General features: G+C 47.1%; 1 protein-coding gene across 13 annotated transcripts; it reads right to left on the minus strand.

Annotated features, from left to right (window-relative positions):
• Nucleotides 1-987: 987 nt before the first annotated feature.
• Nucleotides 988-22,669, minus strand: EXOC7 (exocyst complex component 7). Of its 13 annotated transcripts, XM_069872801.1 has the most exons (22): nucleotides 22,540-22,669; nucleotides 21,942-22,007; nucleotides 20,837-21,021; nucleotides 20,065-20,170; nucleotides 19,329-19,551; nucleotides 17,925-18,092; nucleotides 16,874-16,885; nucleotides 12,008-12,100; nucleotides 10,956-11,024; nucleotides 9,506-9,651; nucleotides 9,029-9,181; nucleotides 8,284-8,382; nucleotides 7,597-7,659; nucleotides 7,210-7,276; nucleotides 6,096-6,134; nucleotides 4,990-5,055; nucleotides 4,135-4,255; nucleotides 3,641-3,736; nucleotides 3,297-3,360; nucleotides 2,713-2,754; nucleotides 2,406-2,539; nucleotides 988-1,242 (listed from the first exon to the last, which is right to left on the minus strand). In XM_069872801.1, the coding sequence occupies exons 1-22, from the start codon at nucleotides 22,597-22,599 to the stop codon at nucleotides 1,140-1,142; spliced, it is 2,175 nt and encodes a 724-aa protein (XP_069728902.1). In that variant the 5' UTR covers nucleotides 22,600-22,669; the 3' UTR covers nucleotides 988-1,139. The 13 variants fall into 13 exon arrangements, with proteins under 13 accessions (XP_069728902.1, XP_069728903.1, XP_069728906.1 ...); XM_069872802.1 differs by lacking the exon at nucleotides 16,874-16,885; XM_069872805.1 differs by lacking the exon at nucleotides 10,956-11,024.

The following is a 22,669-nucleotide window of genomic DNA, read 5'->3' on the forward strand; positions in this document are numbered from 1 at the left end:
CGGGAGCGGGCTTCGGGGTGGGCTCGGTGATCGTCCCGCTGCTGTATCTCATCATCTTCCTCGTGGGCACGGTGGGCAACTGCCTGGTGCTGGCCGTGCTGCTGCACAGCGGGCGGATGAAGAACACCGCCAACCTCTTCATCCTCAACCTGGGAGTGGCTGACCTCTGCTTCCTCCTCTTCTGCATCCCCTTCCAAGCCACCATCTACACCCTGGAGGGCTGGGTGTTTGGGCCCTTCAGGTGCAAGGCCGTCCACTTCTTCATCTACCTCACCATGTATGCCAGCAGCTTCACCCTGGCCACCGTCTCCCTAGACAGGTAGGAAAGGGGGTGAAGGGGGCTCCCTGTGCTATGAGGATCCCCCTTCTCTGATTTACCCTCAGGCAGGAAAGGGGACAGAATTCCCTGGACCCAAGCTCCAATTGCTGCAACTTCCCAGGGCAACCCATGATCATTTCCCAGTTCGTGAGTGCAATAAAATGTGACCACGAAGGATTGGGTGCAGCAGAGAGGGATGGATTATCCCCAGTGCCCAGCTGGAAGAAGCTTTCAGACCCTACACTGTAGGACGGTTTATCCACAGCCTCTGGCAGCTGAAGAGGGCATAGAGAACCACAGACACAGAGCCAGGTCCCTGTGCCACCCTGGCTCTTTCTGTGATGAAGAGAGCCCCTGTTTCTTGGAGGCACTACTACGGCCAGGCAGCACTGTATCGTACAACTGCCACCTCGCCTCATCGTGAGCTAAGTAGCAGTTAGAAGCAACAATGGGAAAATCCTTTAGGATTCTACAGAACTGAGATTCCCAAAACCCATCAAGGAAGCAGGCAGCACCATTTGAAGGTTAGAGTACCCATTGGGTTTTTTTAACACATTCACCATGCCTGTTGCACATCAAAGCATTAACCTTGAAGATGGGCAAACGTAAGATCCCACACAGCAGCCTTTGCTCCAGATCTATAGAAGAAGGTAAAGACAGCCAGGAGGTAGCATTTCCACAGGTTTATAAATCTGATAAATACAGGTATAACACCCTGCCCACCACAATGGGGCAGGGGAAAAGGGAACAGAGTCCCAAAGGTTGCTGAGAGCGTGTTGACTGGTACTTGGCAACTGGAGAGTACACGACAGCTAGAGATTTATGCTGACGTGTCAAACAGCTTCTCAATCATATCCCCCACTTGGTCCACCTGGTATTTGATGTACTTCTCGGGGTTCTTGGTGAAGGGCACATTGCCATATCTGCAGAGGAAGACAGCTCCCAGGAGTCAAATAACTGGAACATGGCTGAGACCCACTGGCCCCTCCTCCATCACAAAATAGCTCCACTCCAACACCTCCCACTTCAATCTGACAGAGTATCTTTGCAGGGTTACACGATCTGGTTACAACAGGCTGAACCCCTGGGCTGAGTCCAATGGCATGAGGTTTAACAAGGCCAAATGCCGGGTCTTGCACTTGGGGCACAACAACCCTATGCAGTGCTACAGAATAGGAGAAGTCTGTCTAGAAAGCTGCCTAGAGGAGAGGGACTTGGGGGTGTTGACATGAGCCAGCAGTGGCCCAGGTGGCCAAGAAGGCCAATGGCATCTTGGCTTGGATCAGAAATGGCGTGACCAGCAGGTCCAGGGAGGTTATTCTCCCTCTGTACTCAGCACTGGTGAGACCACTCCTTGAATACTGTATTCAGTTCTGGGCCCCTCACGACAAGGATGTTGAGAGACTCTGGAGCGAGTCCAGAGAAGAGCAACGAGGCTGGTGAAGGGGCTGGAGAACAAGTCTTACGAGGAGCGGCTGAGGGGAACTGTGGTTGTTTAGCCTGGAGAAGAGAAGGCTGAGGGGAGACCTTATTGCTCTCTACAACTACCTGAAAGGAGGTTGTGGAGAGGAGGGAGCTGGGCTCTTCTCCCACGTGGCACGTGACAGGACAAGAGGGAATAGCCTCATGCTCCGCCAGGGGAGGTTCAGGCTTGACATTAGAAAAAAATTTTTCACAGAAAGGGTCGCTGGGCACTGGAACAGGCTGCCCAGGGAGGGAGTTGAGTCACCTTCCCTGGAGGTGTTTGAGGGACGGGAGGATGAGGTGCCGAGGGACATGGTTTAGTGATTAATAGGAATGGTTGGACTCGATGACCCTGGGGGTCTTTTACAACCTAGTGATTCTGTGAATTGGTCTTTTGTGCTTTACATGAAGAGCCCAGAGCTTTGTGCTACCTAGAATATCTGCACTCACCCTGACCAAGGAATCAAGGTGACAGCAGATGTTCACAGCTATGAGAGTTCAGCTTGGGAATGTTTTAGTGCACAGAGTAGAGAAGTTAAGACAGGGCGGCTGAGGCTACTCTAGTCCCTAAAGATCTCAGTAAATCCAAAGAAGAGACAAGAATGTTACAAGATGCCATCACCTGTTCAAGAAGGCACTGTAGGTCTCTTTCACAATCATTTTCTGTGCCCGGCGGATTTTGTCCCGTTGCTCCATGTCTGGGATTGCCCAAGCCTTCTGGATCTTACAGAGCTCCTCCAGTCCATCATTAAAACCCTGTCCAAAGTAAAACAGTCATTGCCCTGTCTGCATTCATGTGTCTATACTGAGTCTGATGTTCTCCCCCTCCACTGTTCATCAACAGAGAGGTCTCCTAGGGCAGATCTTTGGTGCAAATGTTTGTCCCATTCAACTATGGGATGTTCTTATGCCATCTAACACCTCCTTACCTTAAAGCGCTCCTTTATCATCTGCCTCTCCTTATCCTTGAGCTGCAACAAGGAGGGAAAGAATTTTATTTAATCTCCACAAATAAATTTCCAACATCATTGTTTGCCCACAACTCCCTATACAACCTAAGCAATATCCTACCTACTTGGCTTGAATTCCCTCTCCTGAAGGAGAGAGGAGAGAAAGCTGCAGTGAGCAGCAAACCTGCATTCAGCAATTGGCTTTCATCTGAAGCAGGTTTAATGAGCATAATTATCAGCCAAAACAGCCAAAAAACCAGACTTCTTTACGCTTCCGGTCTTTTCTATGGGAAGGTGTCAGGGTTTAACAAATCCAAAAGAGAAGCATCTGCTCAGGTGAATATAAGAATGGAGACAAAGATCAAAAGACTTGTGTGAATCTGGAGCCGGGAAGATTAGAAGGCAGTGCTGCTCTCCATCCTGTTCCAGCCACAGTATTCATTCTGCAGAGCAATACTGGCACGAGATATAAAGAAGGCTTCTGGCAAATTTTTAATATGACAAGGAAAAGATGTTTCCAACAATTCCTATCATCTCAAAACCAGCCTTGCCCATCCTCTCACCTTCACTCCTGGTTGAAAGACAGGCAGGTTTCTCTCCAAGATGTAATCTGTCACCTTCAACCAACTGTATTTGAAGAGAGATATGAAGGATGCAAAGAATGAGTTATGCTTATCCCACCAGAACATCTGTGTCTCCACCCATGACCGAAAGGCCACCTCTCACAATAAACACCCCAAAACTTTCCACAGTGACCCCTTCTCAGTTATATTAATCACTTGGAAACAAAAGTACTTGGCTGTGTAATTTAGGGTTTAGGGTAATTTCTCCCACTGCTCCAGCAGTATGCTCCCAAGGAGCTCTCTAACTGCCAAAACTAAGGGAACAGCAGAGGATGTCACCTGACCTGCGCTGATAAATCTGGATCTGCTGTTCAATGAGCTCCCGGTAAGACCTCTCAGCTGTCTTCTGTGTCACAGCTACCAACTGGATTAGTTCAGACCTGGAAGAGAACAGAAAACCTGAGGAAGCACATGAGCTAGCTGCTGTTGGAGCTGCTAGCAGGATGGTAACATTTCAAGCCCATATAAACAAGGTCTTTTCTGCTCTTTACAACAAACAGGACCTTGAAATGCACAAATTGGGAGACAGAAGCTATTTGTTACTTTCCAAACACATGTCCTCAAGTCCTCCAAAGATCAAAGGATTCTCTACAACCTGATTACTCTCATGTAATGTCACGTTTATAATAGTGCAAAAGGTTTCAAAAAGGCAGTTTCAAGAATGGAATAAAGAGCAGAAGTGAGACAGGCAAGCAAGTAAATGCACTTGATACAGAGTCCAGCTCCAAAACAGCACTCAGTTGGGATTTCAGGTATATCTTCCCAGATACACACTTACTTTTCCAGAGATTTCAGAATGTAGTTGTAGTTGTTGTGCAGGAAAATGGCACTCAAAGCTGGATCTTCATACACCTTGGATTTACTAAGAAGGTTGAGCTGCAAGTTGCCCAGCACTTTGCCTTAAAGAGAGAAAAACAGAGGACAATGTTTTGCACTGAGACTTCCTATTGCTCACAATCCAAATTGAGCACTCTGTACTGCTGCTGTGGGCCCACAGCAAAGCAAACAGCTCAGCCCCAGCTGCAGGTACAGACAAGAGTACAATCACGTGTTCTTAATCCTACAAGCCTTGGAGAGATCTTTTCTCAGAAAGTCACCAATACCTCCCTGCGAATGAGCTCCTGTGTTGCAGCTAGCAATACAGTTGCATTCTGTGTTCAGACTAAGTCCCAGGGCCAGCATGGGCAATCAGACTTGGCCTCACCATGACACAGGTTCAGATCCCAAAGAAGCCAATGGATCTGATCCCCCTTGTAAGAGACCATCACAGGGCAGTACTGCAAACTCGTTTCGCTATCTTACTGTTAAATGCAGGATCAAGACTTTACAGATCCCCTTCAGCAGCTGGGAGACTCTGTGGGACTGAAGGTGCAAAGCACTAGGTGAGAATGGTTCGAGGTAACAGATGACAAAAGCTCTGCAGCACAGCGACTTGCTGCAGTGTTCCTTATCCTGTCTAACTAACATCCTCAAGCTCCCACTTTGACCATTTTATCCATTCCTCCCATCAGACTCCAGCTCAAACATGGAAAGATCTTCTGGAGTAAGAGACAGCCTGTGCTCTTCACCCAGGAACGAACCAAGTGAAGGGCAGCCGATGCGGCAGAAACTGGAAGACGTGAAGAGTACTCACAGATGTAGGTGCTCAGCAGCCGCCTGCTGAATTCTGAACTGTAACTACTTGCTGAAGAGCTGGTCTCTGAAAGGAAAAGAGTCTTAAGCCAGTTAGCATGCCATGGGGAAGGGGGTGGGGTGCTCAGCCTGGATCTATTCAAACATGCCTCATCCCTGTTGCTATGGAATTAGTGCAGAGCTCCCACTGACAGTGAAATTAGCTCCCTGCTTGAGTGCTGACTGCCAGCAGCTTATCTAAGGTGCAGATAGAAAAGCTCCGCACACCTCAGTCCTTGTTTCTACACCAAGTGCTGAGCAACCCAGCAGAAACATCTCCTTTACTTCCTAGTTCTCAGAGGCCATCCTCTTCATCATTAGACACATGCTGCCCATTCCTCCCTCACCACTTGAAAAATGTTTGTAAATACTAGAAATTGGCAGTCAGAGAATAAATGAGCTGGAGCTGTTAACAGCAGGCACACAACAGTAATTGAAACAAGCAAGAGCTCTGGGAAGCTTCAGCCATTCCCATGGCTGCTGATGGGGCCTGCTTGGCTCTGTAGGAGGGACTCTGCCAGCATGGAAGCCTGACCTTACAAACAAGGACACCAGGCTGGCATACGTTCCTCTGTCTATGCATAAGAAGTCACTTTCTGCCCTCAAGAGCTTGTGGGCATGGGTCCCACAGGACATGTGGGGTAGCCATCTCATCCTCCCCCCACCAGAGAGTTTGGCAGACGGGGTTAGTTCGGGTGGTCCAAGTTCATAAGCACCCCATGGGAAAGGCCTCAAGGCTCCTGTTGCTGGGAGTTGAACAATAAGGAGCCAAGCACACATGGGATAAAGCATGATATCAGCTGGGCCAATTTGCTACTTATGCCAAAGAGATTCAGTGCCATGAGAGTGTCTTTAAGCTGTTTCATTTCATGAGGCCTCCCTCATTGTCTGCTGGTGACAAGCCCTCCCTATTCTCTCCAGCCCACTGGCAAGAGTTACTCACCCTCCCCTTTTTCCCCTCTTCAATTATTTGTTAACTTATTAACCACTCCTAGAGAATAAAAAATTAACATACATCACCAGAGTCCAAGGCAATATAAACAGGTAGAGGTAGGTAAGTCTGCTTACCTCTGGGATCTAAAGGAATATTGTATGTGTCCCCAAGAACTACAAAGATTAGGCAAAGCAGAGAAAAAGGGAAGGAAGAAAGAAAGAAATGCAAAGTGCAAAAAGACGGGTTAGAGACCACCATCCCCTTGAGAACAAAGCAGATATTAACACAAAGCAGCCACAGACAGCTACAAAGAAGAGCAGGTAGAAGTCCCTCCAAGGCCACAAAAATATCACAGAGTAAAGGTAGAATCTAACCTCCTTCCCCTGCTAGAGACATTGTTTGTACTGTCATTGTTTGTAATTAGCAAGACACCTCATTCCAAATCAGTTCAAACCCACTTTCAAGGTGAAGGAAAGCTTCCCCTCAGGCCAGCAGCAATTTACTGGTCCTTGAAGTGAATTGCCCAGCCCATATAGTGTTCCCAGGAACCTGAGCAGAGCCATCCCACCCTCACTCTGCCCTTTAGCATCCCTGCAGGGCTCTACATAAGCATGCAGTGGGTATCACTGCATTCAACTGATTAGGTCTGCTTTTGCTACCACTTGAGGGAAACATCACAGAAAAAACTGCATGTATTTCCCAGCAGCTGGGATCACTCCATCCAACTCCAGACCGGAGCTAGCAACTGAAAGTTGTCATGAGAGAGACACCCTCAGAAGCCATTCACCATCCCAAAGCAGATGCCTCTATTTGCACAAGCAGCTCCTGCCCCTTAAAGTCCACTGACATAATCACCTCTGATCTGATGATGCCGTCTAGGGTGATGTCAGGTCCGTGGCTCGACAGAGGCCACAACTTGAACAACATTCAGTAACCAGAGTCACTCAAAGTGAGAAGAGCTCTGCCCTGTGTGGGTGCCCCTTGCCCACAGAGCATATCAGCAATAAACATCACTCCAAGAACATCTGATATGAGCAAGTGTGCAAGGCCAGCAGGGAAACTCCGCATCCCTTGGAGTTCTCCAGATAACCAACTACATGTTCATAGCAGACAGGAGGACAATACAAACCACAGGGTGAAGGACAGGAGGAGAATAAGCTCACAGTGAATGCAGAAGCTTGATCTTTTTAGGGAAGGTGTCCAATTTGGGGAATGAACTGCATGCCCAAACAAGCCCCATACATGTACCTTGAGACGCTAGCATGGCACCTGCCGTCTCCTGAAAATCCAACAATTGTTGTAGGAAAAGGATGGCCTGGAAGCAAGGGGAAGAAGTTATGAGCAACCAGCACTGTTTCTCTTATGGTCTGCTACTAAAGATCATGATGGACTGATTGGCCCTCCATACTTACAAACCTTCAAGAAACAAACCACATCACACTCCTTTAAGCTGCTGGGTTTTACCCACACAATCACGTCACAGTTTAGCAAGGGTAACTCACTAACCTCTCCCATGGCATCAGTTAATTGCCATTCCAATACCAAGCCAGCTTAACTTAAAAGATTTCCCTACCACTCTAAAACTGCTTCAGAGGGGGATTTTGACAAAGGATGGTTCAAAACAGCATCACATACGTTGCTGGTGAGTTCATGAACTGTCCCATCTTTTGGCATGTTATATTCCTTGTCCGGATCATTCTAAGAGGAAAGAAAAAGACGTAAGGCAAGCATGTAATGAAATAGCAGACATCTATACTACAACTGCTGCTGCAAGCGATCTGTAGGCTTGTTTATCCACCCTCTCTCAACACCCTCAGAATTGGCTCTCAGTGCCATCTCCTGGTGCTCAGAAACCACAGCTCCTATGCACTGGCAGCTCAGGACCACAGGGGTTTGCTCAGCATGTGACTATCATCAGAAGTTCAGCTCACCTACCAGGCAGTGCATTCAGCAAGCCCACCTTACACAGAGACAGTGTAACTCAAGTCCTCCAGAGCTTTTCAAGCCAGCAAATTTTCCTTTCTTTTTAAATAGGATTAAATTCTGAGACTGACTCAATATCTGCAGGGGCCTGGAAGCTCATGTCAAATTATTTGCAGTATGACTGTTAAAGGTGTTAGGCAGAGGCCTCCTGCATTTCAAATCAGCACCAAGCATTTGGTATTTGCAGCTGACCATCCAAAGCGATCCAGCAAGCAGAGGTGCTTTAGCCAGAAACCGTGGTCTCATGGGAAGCAGAAAGCTAAACTGGGGGTGCTGCTCAGAAATCCCCTCTTCCAAGCCTGCTGGTGTTGCTAGAGAGAACATTGAGGAGAATCATACCTTAATATTGTCTGCAAACTCTTCTAGTGCCTTCGCACCAGTGGTCTCCATGGAAGTGATCAGCCCTGGCAGTTTGTTCTTGGTGCCCGCTGCAGTTCCCTGGAATAGTCCCGTAACAGATCAGAGAGGGAAAACAAACAGTATCTGAGCTTTCATTCAGGAGCTACCCTCCATGATTCCCCATCCTAGCATCTCTCTGTTCCCCATGTGCCAGGAGAATCTACATCACCATCAACAAGGCATGAAATCCTGCATTCTTTAGCCAGACAGGAAGGGAAGATGTTGTGACCCTAACGGTGATCAGGAGGTTGGTACATCACAGTCACCAGCTGGAAGCAGATGGGAAGGAGCCATGATAAACCTGGATGGCATATCTGATACCTGGAGAACCTTGTGGTACAGTCCAAGCAGGCTCTCCTCTGAGCAGCCCATCTTCCAGACATCAACGACCACGTTTTAAACTAAGCTCAGCAGTAGAGATGAAACACCTCAGAGGCCAAGTATACAGCAGAATAATGTAGACACTCCATCACTGGGTCATGGCTTGAACTGAAAAGAACTGCTTGAGCGATGCAGTTTCTGGTTCACCAGAAAAAAGGGGGAAACTGCATTTGTATCACTTCCAGTTCACGATGCTGGAGAACAGTAGATGCATGACTTCGTTCAAAGCCATTGTGACCAATCTTTCAAAAAGCTCTCCAGACAACCCAAGCCACAGGACCCTCTTCAATCCCATCATGCTTACCTGCAAGACCTGGTCAAATTCTGGTTTCATCTGCTTGAGATGCTTAAGGATGGGAAAGATTGTGAGCACAGCCGAATAGTCGTGACGGATGATGGCTTTCCGGGCAGCTGAGACAATATTATCCCCCTCCATGATCAAATTATCTAATGATTCCTGCAACAAAGCCAGAGTGAAGATGAAGCAGCATGACTTTTGCCCAGGTCACACAAGAGACTCAGTGCCAGATACGCATTAAGGATGCCAATTTAGGTGATGGGTTGTTTGCGGTACCCAGCACATGACTTCAACCACATGTTCTACAGGGCCTGTGCAGGCCCCAGCTCCCTGCACAGGTCCTGGAAGACAGCCTTAGCAGTGGTGGTGCTCATGGGCACCAGCATCAGCTGGTGGAATTCACATCCTCACAATGAAGAGGAAGGAAAAAAGGCTTTGTGTGTATTCTTTACAAGAGAAGCCAACCAGAGAGGCTCAACTGACCTGGATGAGAGAATCAAAGGTCTTCTTCTGATGGTGCTCTGGGACGATTTCTGTCAGGAGCTGGTATTCACTCTGGGCCAGTTTGACAAAGGCACTAACGCAGTGAATGTACGCATCAATCTCAATGTCAAAGACGTCATCCCTCCCTGTAAGGGTAAGATGTCTTTAAAAAACCAACAAATTTCACAGCACTGAGCTGCTCTGCTTGCTCCAAAGCCTTGGTTTACACAAGAAGCACAAGGTTCTTCGGAAAAAGGTGGTTCTGGCTTTGCATCCATCCTTGCCCGAGAACAATATCACCTTCTCACCAAACCTGCCCCAGTGCTTGTGCATATCCTGCACGAGGCATGCAAAGCCATCTGCAGTTCAGGAAAAAGACACATCAGGACACTAGCCTCATGACAGAAGGCAAGTTTGGAGCTCTTCTGGGATACAGATGAAATTTAATCAAGGGCTTGAACACAGAGTACTAAACTCAGGAAGGTCTGAGGTGAATTATTCAACATCTCTGCTTCTATTTTTAGAATTCCTTATCCCTTATCGTCATGCAGATGAAGAACTGCCATTTTGCGTCAACATTTCCAGGAAACTAAGGTTGTCCTGGAACCCAGCCTCTTCCCTCAGACAGAAGCAGAAGATAAAAAACAGGCAGATGAATCCTTTGAAGCAGGAATATCAGCATAGCAAGGTAAGCTATCTGCCAAATACTGCTGCATACAAATGCAGACATTCGAGCCCTGGCATATAATGGTCACAGACGAAGATCTAGCAAAGAACTTATGTATCAGGCATGAGGAATGCCAATACAAGGGCCCACACCAACTCATGCTAACCGCTTACTGTATGTATCAGCAAAGAGACTCACACCATCCTGCATGACTCGGAACCCTGCAGTAACCACTGCAAGACAGTAAGATTACAGAGAGGCTTTTTCTGAGCTACGGGCTGCTACTGCTTCCCTCCTCCCAGCAACCCCTGCAACTTTTAATGGAGAAACAATCAATTCTTCACTATGCTAGGAAGTCCTTGAGGTTGATCTTTTAAATGTTATGGTCGACAGGGGATACACAAACACGATGTGGTTTCACGGACTGCCTGTGGTGGACAGTGGCACAGTGGCACTGTGCTGCATGCTGCATGTAATCCCTTCCCTGTTTGCTTCACTTCAGCATCAAACAAGCTAGCAGCTACAACTGGAAAGCGCCCCTCAGCACCGTGGACACCAGTCTTTGGTTGGACAAAGTTGAGCTTCCCTTTTTGAGGGCTTGGGAACGTGTGATTAGTAGGAATGAATTCTACTGAGAAGAACAAGAGCTTCTCAGCCAGAGAAGACCCATGCTCCAGGACTGACCACACAGATGAACAGCCACTTGCTACAAAACTACAGTGAAACATGCTGAAAGGAAGCGTTGTTAGCCAGCTCATTACGAAGTGACAACATGGTACTTACCAGCAGCCGGCCCATGCTTGTCGCTCAGGGTATCGGAAAGGTGTTTAACTCGTAAATCATGCTCATGACCTAGTGAGATGTCAGCCGGCACAAACAGAAGGCGCAATTTATCCAGGGTGGTTACAGCATGGATGCTCACACTGGCTGGAAGCTGCTTCAAGCTTGGCTTATTTGATCTGATGGACATTTTTTTCCCTACACAGTCCCAGGAATGCTACCTGACCAAATCCCTTCATTGGGCTATGCAGTAGTTGCAACCCTTCAAAACCTGATAAGAAGTGTGAGTTAAGTCATCTGTCAGGCCACAGGAGTCCCTTGAACCTCCTCCATAAGTTCTGAACAAGTTAGCAGGCACCAGAAGTCCAATATTTCGTGCCCACAGCCATTACAAATCCAAACTTAAAACCCATCTGCTCAGCACGCTAATTTTTTTTTCCCCAAAATGGGTGATGTTAGTCACCATCTGGGATTTAGTAGACTACAGTGTAGGTGCCAAAGCAATCTACTTTGGATGCATACACAGCAGGAGGCAGAAAGGTCTTACAGTGGCTTTGAACCAAGTGACCTCATCTCTGTTATCTGGTACAACCTCTATGAACAGGGGAGATCAGAATATGGAAGACAACCGCTTGGGTGGGTTTCCCCAGAGAAGATATACAGGCATGATGCACTGAGCTAGCTGTGGTCTGACACTTCAGCATCAGGTTTGGAAAGGTCACTAGGAAAGGTCTCAAAGTCCAGGCAAAAAGAAAATAGAACAGAAACACCACAAGCAGATGTCATCAGAGCAGAGCTTCCATCAGCCAGGCGGCTGTGGTGGATCACCTGCTTTAAGGTAACATTCCTCTCCATCTGCACTCACATTTGCTTTGAAATTCAGACTCTAAATTCAGAAAAATAATTTGGCACTCCAGCATCTCCTTGGTTCCCCAAGGACAGCTGTGCTTATCCAATGCTGTCCACCAAGCACTAGGCTAATGGAAGTCCGACATGGAAAAGCAAGGCTGATACACAGAGAAAGTCAAAGGTGAAATAGCTAGAGCTGTGATTACCTTCCATAGGAATGAGGTTAGAGGCCCCCTTTTTCCCATCTAGACCATGCTGAGAGTACTGTTTCAGAAGGTTCTGAGCCTTACGGATCGTGCCTGTCACCAGAGCCAGAGAGAAGAGACAAGAAGACCTGGATAATGAGTGAAAGAAAACAAACCCAGAACACCATCCCTCCACCAGTAAGTCACCTGGGCCCAGCAAGAGGATGCTGGGCACCAGCGAGCATGCTCAGCACAGGACTGTGAACCCTAAACTCATGTCCAAGTGTGCTTCCAGACCACTTCCCAGCTTTGAGGGTAGGAATATGAATTCCAGCCATGGTTACAGAACCAGGGGAGGCTCAAATCATTTTGGTGAGGTGGTATGGCCAGGTGAGAAAACATAATCTGAGAAGGGAAGCAACAAAGCACCCTTCCCCGTAATGAGTTTATTTAAGCCAACATTCTGCATCCAAGCACACAGATACTTTTCCTCTACTGTGGAAGCAGGGATTTGCAGTACAGACAACATGATGCCTGCCCCCCAGAGCCACAATCTCAGCTCCTCAGAGCTGCAGAAAGAGGTGCCTCTCAAAGGGTATCTTCTGAGCATGCTCAATATAGACCCATTAGGAGCCCACAGCCAAGACAAGGAATGATCCCTGGCGTTATAGGAAGCCATAAAAGGGTGACAACCTCTGGGCTCGAGAGAGCAATTGCAGCAGCAATTCCCACCACAAGAATAATTTAATAATGGATGCTGCCCACCCATGTCTAACTCGCACTAATCACCCTAATCCCCAAGGCACTTCTCTTCTAAGGGACTGCAAATCAATTAAAACCATGGAAAAAAAATAACACTGGGTTAAAAGATTTATACTTAACATACACAAAAACCAGACAGAACTGAACAAAAGTCAAATGCTGGATATACAGCTTGAAAGCACAAAACAAAGCATTAATGTGACAACTGAGGATTAAGCACTGTTTCCACATTAAAAGGTTAGTCGTCATGCAACCAGCTACAATTATCACAAGCACACGGACACCCCCTCCCAGCAGAGCTTTACTGTTGCCTGCACAACAGGGAACCAAGTTTTGGGAAGGTAGAAGGAGACCCAAATGAAACAGAACAGGACTACGTAAATGAAGGACCCGAGAAATAAAAATGCTGCTGCCAAAAGTAAGAACTATTCTTCCGTTTTAAAGTAATAAATACTTAAAACATGCAGAAAATCCCTACTTCCACCAGTAACTGAGAGCCACAATGCAGCCTGGAAATGAGTGTTGGCTGCCCAAATGCTTAGTACTGCTCTCCTCAGGGGAAGCCCCAGAACACGTGTCAGTGGAAGAGCATCCTGCAGTGCAGGACAAGCTTCATCCTACGAAGGGATACACAGCAGGGCAAGGGAACTCGAAATCTCCCAGACAGTGCACCTCTAATGGAAGAGGACAAGGAGAGAGAAGCTCCCACTGAATTACCAAGCTGCCTTAACCTGGGGCACTTACAAAACAATAGAACAGGGTTGCTGAAGTATAATGTTTCACTGGCAACATTTTTCTTCTATCAGCGCAGAGTGTTTTCAACACCTCAGTAAACAAAAAAAAAATCACATCCATAGAACACATTCTTCTAGCAGGAAACTTCTCTTCCCTCTAGCCCCATACTGGGGAGGTGGGAAGACTTACCCTCACTGTGTTGATGCATCTGCTCCTAGCTGCCGCCATATGATGAACTGAGAGGACTTTGCCACTTCTTCCAAGCTTTCTCCTCACACCCAACACTTTACTCTTAGCTACTTTCAGAAACCTTAAGAGCTCGAGCACCACAACAAGTTCCTCTGAGTAAGCAGGGCTAGAACAAATTCCGGAGGTTTGCACCAAGATTGTTTCTACTGTTGTTACCATGGCTGATGCAGAGCAGCTCTGGTATTGTTCTACCAGTTCTCTCAGCTTTCCCACTTGCTTTCAAGCATGCAGGGGGAAAAATTAACAAAGAATAAAAAAGAGGGTCAGCGGACATGAAAACAAGCAGACAGTACAACTGCTGCTGCTCTCAATAGGATCTCGCTCACAGGCATGCAGTGTGGGTCTCCACAGCCCGTCCCTGACAGTTTCTTCTCAGATGAGAGCCAAAACCCTCCCTATTTGCATAAGCACAATTACCTGTGTTTACACTAACACACACCAAGGCTCAGCTTCACAGGCATCACTTTGGTTCTGCTGTGTCCATCTTACTTAGCATTGTAATTAGGCCTTAACGATTCTAGTGGAAGCTAAATGTTTTTGTTCCATGACTGTTTTCCCCTATTAGGTAGCTTGCTAACCAAATGGGATGGTTTCAGCTGCTAATGAAAACATCACATTCAAGCTGGGCAGTCATCAATATGGGAAGCAGGAACAGGCTTTTTCTCCTGGCACACAAAGACTCCAGAGCCTGCCTCCAGGCTAGGTAAACTGGAGCCTTAAGTAAACTGGAAAAGGGCTCCTCTATAGCTTGAAAAGAGACCCCAAATGTCAAAAAACACCTGAAACTTTTGTTCTTGTGGCCCCATTGCTAAATAAAGTGGCTTTGGGGCATACATGAGGCATAATTTTGCAGTTCCACACTCTTCTCCTGCCTATTCCATTAGGTAGTTTTCTAACAAGGCAGAAGGGCAATACATCCTCTTTTCTTAAGCACCAGCTGCAGGGGTCTGCACAAAACTGGCTTTTACTTGTAGGCAGCTAGGCTGGGCGCCCCAACCAGCATCTTCTGGCCCTTCTTCCCTGGCAGCACAAACAAGCGACTGCCTTTGTATTTTATGTGCACTGGTTTGCAGCCAGATGATTTGGGAATCTAAATACACTTGCCCTCTAAGACAGACTGCTGACATTTCAAACAGCAAACTGCTAGAAAAACAGCCCACAGATGGCTTCAGCCGTTCACCCTGACTTGGCAAGTTTCAGTTACGAGGAGATGACTCTGCTTTACAAGTATCTCCAGCAGTCAGGTTTTTAATTGCATGCTGTAACAACAGAAGACAGGACAGGGTACACCAACAAATGAAGCAATAATGGATAGCTGTAAACCTCCTGGAACAACACATGGATATGGAATATATTCTCCAAAATCCAGCCCAGTGCCTGAGGAGAGGTAGATGTATCTGCCTTGTTACCCTCTCCCTAATACCTCACCTTCCCTTTAGCTGTAGCTTCTCTTGTGCTTTGCTTTGCGGGTAAGCAGCGTGTAGTACATCAGATTTAGTTTGTTATTTATCTTTTGCAATAGGTTAAAGTGTGCATTGGGGTGTGCACTGGGATATTCGTCCTTAAGGACTAAGGAAATACCTCACTTGTTGGAACCATGAGAAAAATGTCTTATCTGAAACCCAAATTGGCAGAACTTGACTTCACTTACTGAAGCAAGAGCACAGAAAAAAATGCCTTTGTCCATAGCCGAACAAAGGCTGAAACCTGGGGAATCAACCACCATCAGATGAATATTGGTACGAAGTGGGTTGCTGTGCCAATGTGAAGAGGGTGTGAGACCTCCACCTCAAGAGTTGTCCTTGAAAGCTGATGGAACTGCAGAAAAAATGGTGAATCTCTTCTCGAAGACTGGGGTGTTTTCTTCCATTTTTAATTTCATTTAAGTACAATTTAGGAGCCACAAGAGATGGTTGGTGTATAGAGGCTTAACTGTCCCTATCCCTCACGAGCTACAGTCTGGTTGTCTATCCTTATTCACAGATACAAATTAGCCATTACTTTTTCCTTGAGATTAACAATACCCCAATACAGATCATTTGAAATGCTCTTCCCTTTACACAGTCAGTCCTCTAAGAGCACTCAGACCATGCTCTGTGCTTTCTACCTGACCTATCTCACAAACTCAAATTAAACTGGGCAAAACCAGGAGAAAAACCTCCTGGGAAATCTACAGAGGAGACATAATTTTGGACACCCAAATACAGGCATTTTGGAGGAGCCTGGCTTGTAGAGAACAAATGCTTATACCTTTAAATACATGGACTCCTTTCTGTACTCTCTTTGTGACCATCCAAGATCTGAGATTCAGTAAAAAAAAGCTAGCCATTTTTTTTAATCTGCTCATGGGAAAAAAAAAAGCCTCCTCCATCTCCGACTGTTTGAGCACAGGGGAGATGTCATTGTTTGGCAGGCTGCTCAGAAAGATTCACTGATCACGCTGACTGCACAGCAATCAAAACTAAGGGACCTTTTCAGTGTCAGGTGATAGCCAAGAACTGTGGACCAAATCTGAAGCATCCACAACCTGAGTTCCCCATGGCACAACTACAGATCCCCACCTTCCATCCTCTCAGTAGAGAGCTACCAAATATTTTTTATCTATTGTAATTGAGCTGTTGGGCAGGAGCCACTGCTCAGGAGCTGAATACAAATGACTGCCGTCATGCTTAGGAGTCATTTTAAACACTAGTTTTCTGCAATCTGCAGCACAGCTAGTTCTGAGCTGGAGGATATTGTCCTCTACAGGTCTCTTCTCATCAGTGGGGACAAACTCTTATGCAAATAACTAGCTGCCAAACTCCAGAGGAAAGCCAAGTGTCAGGTGAGACATCTCCTGTCAAGTGGTTCTCTGCTGGCAGGGGAAAATCCACTGAAATACATAGATGGATTGTATTCACCAACTGCAACTCACAGATCAGCTCTCAGGAACAGCTCCAGGGCATAGCAGCAACGCAGAGATGGATTTTTAAAGACCAGGGTGATCTCTGGAAGTCATGGCCCTCCCTAGGCAGACCTCCCTCTCTAAATATCCCAGGCACACCCTCTGCTTTAGCAAGAGGCCCAGCAAAGCATCTCCGCACACAGAAGTGAAGAGAGGGAGCACCAGGGCCAGCACACGCACAAACAGATGCACATTACCTGGGATGAGGACTGCATTCACATCAGGATTATAAAAATAAACACAACACAATTAAAATGGGTATTTCTTCTCTTTCCTTTGCCCATCCCATCCACTCCCAGACCCTACCCACACTTACTATTTTCCTGAACCCAGTACAACTATTTGGACAACACAAGAAGAAATGCTGGGGTAGGAGAGTATTTGCCAGGCAAACCAGCGGAAATATGAACTTTTCTGACTTTCATCATTACTACAGAGGAAACAGCAGGTACAGTGACACACAGAGGGACCCTGTCACTGTGCTGCTGTGCAAGGTACAAGCCAGCTTTTGCTGGCCCTCCTTCTGGCTGTGCTCCCACTAGATGGCATGTTTTAGAGACAGGGACTCCAGCTCTGGTACACCAGCGGGACCAGCCTTGTTGCCTGTAGAAAATGCAGCAAAACTCCATTATGAGGAGGAGAGGTGGAATAACCCACCAGCGACACTCTTAGCTCTTCCAAAGACAGGCTGAGACAAAAAGCTCTAACAACCCTTCCAAAATTCAGACAGCTTTGGATCTCATTTCTGTAGGCACCTACCTAGTCCCCATCTCAACTCCAGTTGGGTTCCTGGTTTCCTAGTACAATAACAACTTATTCATAACTAATGATTAAACTGATGGGGTCTATCAGATCCAAGTTCTCTGTTCTGCCACGGCACTGTCAATATTCCAAGGCCAAGGACAGGTGTTCACAGAGCATATCCTTTTATAGCCTGTCCAGATCTCTTTTTATTTATCTCCTTTGTTAAGTCAACAGTCTTCTATCTGCCTGTACACAGGGCCCCTCTTCTCCCCTCACATTACCCAGAGAACAGACTTGACAAAGAGAGACAGAAAACATCTGTAATCTCAATGCTGAATCCAAGGCAGAGAAGAGGTGCCTGTCTCCAAAATCTCACCCCTGCTCCTGTCCTAAAAGCACATTTCAGATAAAGAGGCTGCCACAGCACCGAGAAGGCCTGCAGAAAAGCGTTTCCTATCCAGGTAAGTGGATACACAGCAGCGATCCTCTGCTTCAGGGGCTCACCTGGTCTCTTGATTGGCTTTTTGGTGGGGGTGTCCTTCCTTTTGTTCTGAATGGCAGGGGAATATGGCACCCCAGTGGAGGAGCTGTTCTTCCGGAAATGGTCTTTCAGACCCTTGATGGAGCGGTCGAGCTGGACAGAGCGGATTTGGAAGTAAACAGTCATGAAATCTAAGGAGACAAGGTAGAAACAAGACTATAAGCAGAGCTCTACTTGGTAAAACAAAAACCTTTCCTGAAACACTCTGTGCCCCATGGGGACTTACTAGCATTGATGTGGGACCCCAAGTTGGCGTCTTTCCCTCCCAGAGCCTCTCCTATTTCCTTCAAAAACTTCTTCCTTCCCATGCCGTATTCCTTCCAGCCCTCCCACCACATGCAACATTAGGCCTGTGCACCACTACCAAGAGCACAGCAGTTGTGGAACCGATACGAGACAGCAGTGCAAGACATTGTGAATTCAAGTGTTCAGTTTCTAGCATGAGAGACTTCACACACTTCTCGAGATTGAGGGCACTCGGGAACTAAATGAGGTGTTCCTCATTTGAAAGCAGAGGACAAACTGAGTAACAAAATATGCAATATATGCTTGAGTCGCCTTTGATCACGGAAAAATTCTTGACAAGCTTTTAAAGCTTGGTAAGCACAGTAATCCCCGCACAGAAGTCAGTCACTGAGGTGGGGGGTGACTCCCGCAGCTGAGTGTATGTGAAAGTGCAAGTTTTCCCCAACAAGCCCACAGTCATTCACTCCCACAGGAAAAATTAATAAAGGAGTATAAAGCTGCAGGCAGATTTAGATGCTGCAGAACATCTCTGCTGATTTTCCCCCAACCCTTTGTCACATTTAATACAGTAAGTTCCGTACATAAACAGTTCCCAAAGGGGAAATAAGCGACCAGCATCCTGTGCATTTGTAACACCCAAGCACTAGACAGTTGCAGTTCCATCAGAAGGCATTGCAGATGGAAGTTAAATGAATTTCTACTATAGGACAGCCAATGCATTAATATAATTTATGCTTTATTTAAACAGCCTTTTCTCTCATTGTATCCACCAGGACATCATTCTGTTCACCTGACAAACCATCACGTCAGCCTCACTGCAAACACACAAAACCCAGGATCTTCAGGTAATGGAAAGAAACTGAACTCCTCATCTAAAAGGTGCCACTGAAACAGACACCAGCCCTGCCAGCGCGCTACAAGCCACCGATAGCAGTGCGACCTGCAGTTTGTGAGCTACACAGTGCCTGAGCAGAGGCTTAATGGTTGAAAGGGTGTAACACACTAGCCAAACTCTGGAGTGCTACATACAACACGACTGCTGCTCTTAACCACATGCGGTAAGCAGTTACACAGTACTCTCCTGACAGAGCTACAAGGGAACAACACATAGCACTGCCCACCTTGATTCCTGCCATTTTCCACTAGCCAGCCAGAAATGCGGATGATATCATGAAGGACGCTCTCTGGGAGGTGCTCCAGAGACATCTCCTCCTGCGTCTCCATTTCATCATCCCCACTGATCAGGTCTAGGATGAGGATAGGTGGGACCGGTTTGGTGTGTCGTGTCATCAAGCTGCGAAATTCTGATTCCAAGGACTCCTTGCCCCTCTCAAAGAGGGATTTCTAGAGCAAAACAGCAGGAGAGAAGCAATACAAGGCTTCTGCTATCAGTCACTCACAAGTACTTCTGCATGAGTATGTACTTTCTGCAGCATTTTTAACCACTGTCAAGTACCTCATGCTTCAACTCCACTGTCTGTAACTAAGAGACTTCTAAAAATAATTAAATAATTGGGAGTTGCTCAGTTTTCAAGTGGGATTTAATCAGATCTCCCATTCTGCTCACGCAGTTGAAGGATTAAGAAGAGCTACTCAGGAGGAGATTCAATCAACTCCACCACACGTGCAAGATATCCTTCCAGAAGTCCTACTGGCACAATGCATAAAGAGAGCAAAATGCCACAAGCAGAAATGCTGCCGAGCATAGGCTTAAATAGAAGCCAAAACAATAGTTTCCTTGGCTTTGCTCAAGCACCTCCTTCACCAGGCTGCAAACACACCAGCCTCACACAGAAGAGGGCAAGCAGCATGGCTACATCTGCCCCTCTTTCACCTACACCAAGCTCCATGACCTACCACACGGTTCAGCTCTGGGCTGTCTGGGTTGTTGTCCTGGAAGTATTCTACGGCCTTCTGGATTTTGTCCATGCAATTCAAGTATTCCTCCAGCCTCCCAGTGGGGCTGGAAATAAAACAAAAAAACAAGAAGCAATGCAACAAGAAGCAAAGAAAGAAGATACCAAGTAAGCATCAGACCAAACTCAGGACAGAAGCAACAAGGAAAACTTCAATTCCTTTTTCTTCAAGTAGGAGGAGAACATGGGACTGTGTTTTGCCTCCATTCAACACTACAGCAGAACACTGAATCAATGTAGCATATGCAGAAGTACTGACGACTGAGCGGCACACAATTCACACAGCTTTGCCTGCCTCTCCCAGTCAGGCCCTGATGGGAAGGCAGAGGAAGCTAGGCATCTCACCCCAGAGACTGAAAACAGGCTCCAGAACAGTTCTGTTTCACCCTGGATGCAGCAACATCAGCAGGGCAGGAAGAACATTTGGGAAAAGGATAGAGGAAAGAAGAGAAGCCAACAGTGCTTACGAGCTTCAAAGAGCAGCACGTATGCAAAATCTGGAAGAGAAACCAATACAGACTGTGCGTAGACATTGCCCTCTGGGGATTGCTGAAGGTCAAGTCAGTCAGCTTTATTGTGGACTGATGGTGAGGAAAGAGTGTAGGAAGGGCACAAGGAACATTATGACGAAGGTATGCAGTCAGCTTCCCTACCTCTGTCCCAAAAGCTCAATAGGATGAAGGTCCCCAGCAAGCTCTAACTGCTCAACTCACCCTTCCTTTATGATCTTCTCTGTGTCCTTAGCCACATGGTAGTAACTGATGACGTGATCCAAGCAGGACAGGGTCTTCTCCACATTCTCCTGCAAGCGCTGCAGGTTCTCTGTCTGTTTATGGACAGGGATGATGGAGTTCTCCAGCTTCATCAAACGACTTTCAAAGGATGAAAGGATAGAAACCTACATGCCAAGAGAGAAACAGAGAGAGGAGAGCACCCTTCCGCATGGATCCACGCAGTACAGCAGTAGTTAGAGCAGGGCAGTCGAAGACCATTGTGTCCCAGCTTCACTTTTTGGGCTGTTTAATCCCTCTAAGTCCCAGTTTCTACTAATAATCATGGAACAGATCGCCTGTAATACAGAGATGGGCCAATTGTGAATTAAATGTTTGTAAAGCATGAAAATAATATTCCAAAACAGCACTACAGAAGAGCAAAACTATTTGACAGCAGGAAATAAATCTGCAGGAACTGCCTGGAGGTAAAAAAAAGCAACAAAAGTGGCAGCTGCTTTGCTCCATGACCACTAAGACCCAAACATGAGATGCACAATATGAAGGCACAAGACTAGCATAGTGTGAACCTTCTTTTCCATCAGAGATATTTGGTTTTTAAAACAGACTATAATATTGCTTATGAAAGGTGGAAAAACTTAGCAAGCTCACAAAGGCTGCCTTAATGCTTTCTTTAAACACTGACCCAAAGCTCAACACAGTACACTAGCTAAGAGACTACGAGCAATTAGAGCACAACGATTACTTTTTACTCCCAAAATAGACTCCAAATGAAACCTGACTTTATGAAGCAACAGCACGATGCTGTTGCACAAAATAGTCTGGAGTCTCTTCCCAAGAGATAGGGCAGACTGTAAAGAAACAATGCCACCAACTCATCATCTGAGCCCCAAATTTCCCCTTAGGGTGGAAACGCTGACTGGTTTACCTCTTTGTCCAGCCAGTGAAGTGTAAAACAGACACAGAGCAAGTGATTTATTACTCTGCATTTCTCAGATGGGCACAAGGACAGCCTTGAAAACAGATTATCCTAAGAAAAAGTAAATCCAGGCCCAACATCAGGGCTGAACTTCAGAGACCTCCTTACCATGTTCTTTGTAAGCTGGTCACTCTTCTCAAGGCTCTCTTTGATAAAGGAGAGAGTTTCTTCTTCCTGTAAAAAGAAAAAGTACATCTTAAATTCTGAAAACTAGGCATTTAAGTTGGTAAACATCACATGTAGGTTTTTCCAAGTCCTAGTAAACACTGCAGCAAATCACGCTTGATCTGACACTGAGGACACATTTTAACACACCACCTCCAAATAAACATCAGTGCAATTGGACCAAGGGAGAGACACAAAACGCAAGGAGAGAGGTTTGAATGGAACACGCACTTCTCTCCTGTTCCCCAAGCCCAGCCTTAGCGCACTCTCGTCACAGCGCAACCAGAAACTTTCCCACGAGGCGCAGGGGTCCCGAGCGCGCGTTTCCCGGCCCCGCAGCCTGGGCTCACCGGGAACCGCACGGGGCTGGGGAGCCGCCGGCCCGCAGCGGTGCCCGGGGCCCCCGCCCTGGGCCCGCGCCCTGGGCCCGCGCCGGGGCCGCTGCGGGGCAGGCGCCGGGCCCTGAGGGGCCCCGGGCAGGCGGGCAGCTCCATGGACCCCGGCTTTACCGGGGCCGCCGCGGTCCCCCGCCCGGCCTCACCTGCTTGAGCTTGCCCTCGATCTCCCTTCTGCGGGCTGACGCCTCTTCGGTGGGGATCATCGTGCACACCCGCCCGCTCCCGCCACCCCAGTCACCGCTGCAGCGCCATCTTGGGAGCGGCGCGCACGGC

The sequence above is a fragment of the Phaenicophaeus curvirostris genome, chromosome 19 (genome assembly GCF_032191515.1).
Source record: "Phaenicophaeus curvirostris isolate KB17595 chromosome 19, BPBGC_Pcur_1.0, whole genome shotgun sequence".
Taxonomy (NCBI): Eukaryota; Metazoa; Chordata; class Aves; order Cuculiformes; family Cuculidae; genus Phaenicophaeus; species Phaenicophaeus curvirostris.

Coding starts and splice junctions, on each gene's coding strand:
- EXOC7 (XM_069872801.1), bottom strand. CDS start 22,599: ATGATCCCCACCGAAGAGGCGTCAGCCCGCAGAAGGGAGATCGAGGGC. Junction 18,093..19,328: donor GGAAAATGGCAGGAATCAAG/GTGGGCAGTGCT, acceptor TTGTCTCCTTAG/ATTTCATGACTGTTTACTTC. Junction 4,256..4,989: donor GCTGCTGAGCACCTACATCT/GTGAGTACTCTT, acceptor TCTCTCTTTAAG/GCAAAGTGCTGGGCAACTTG.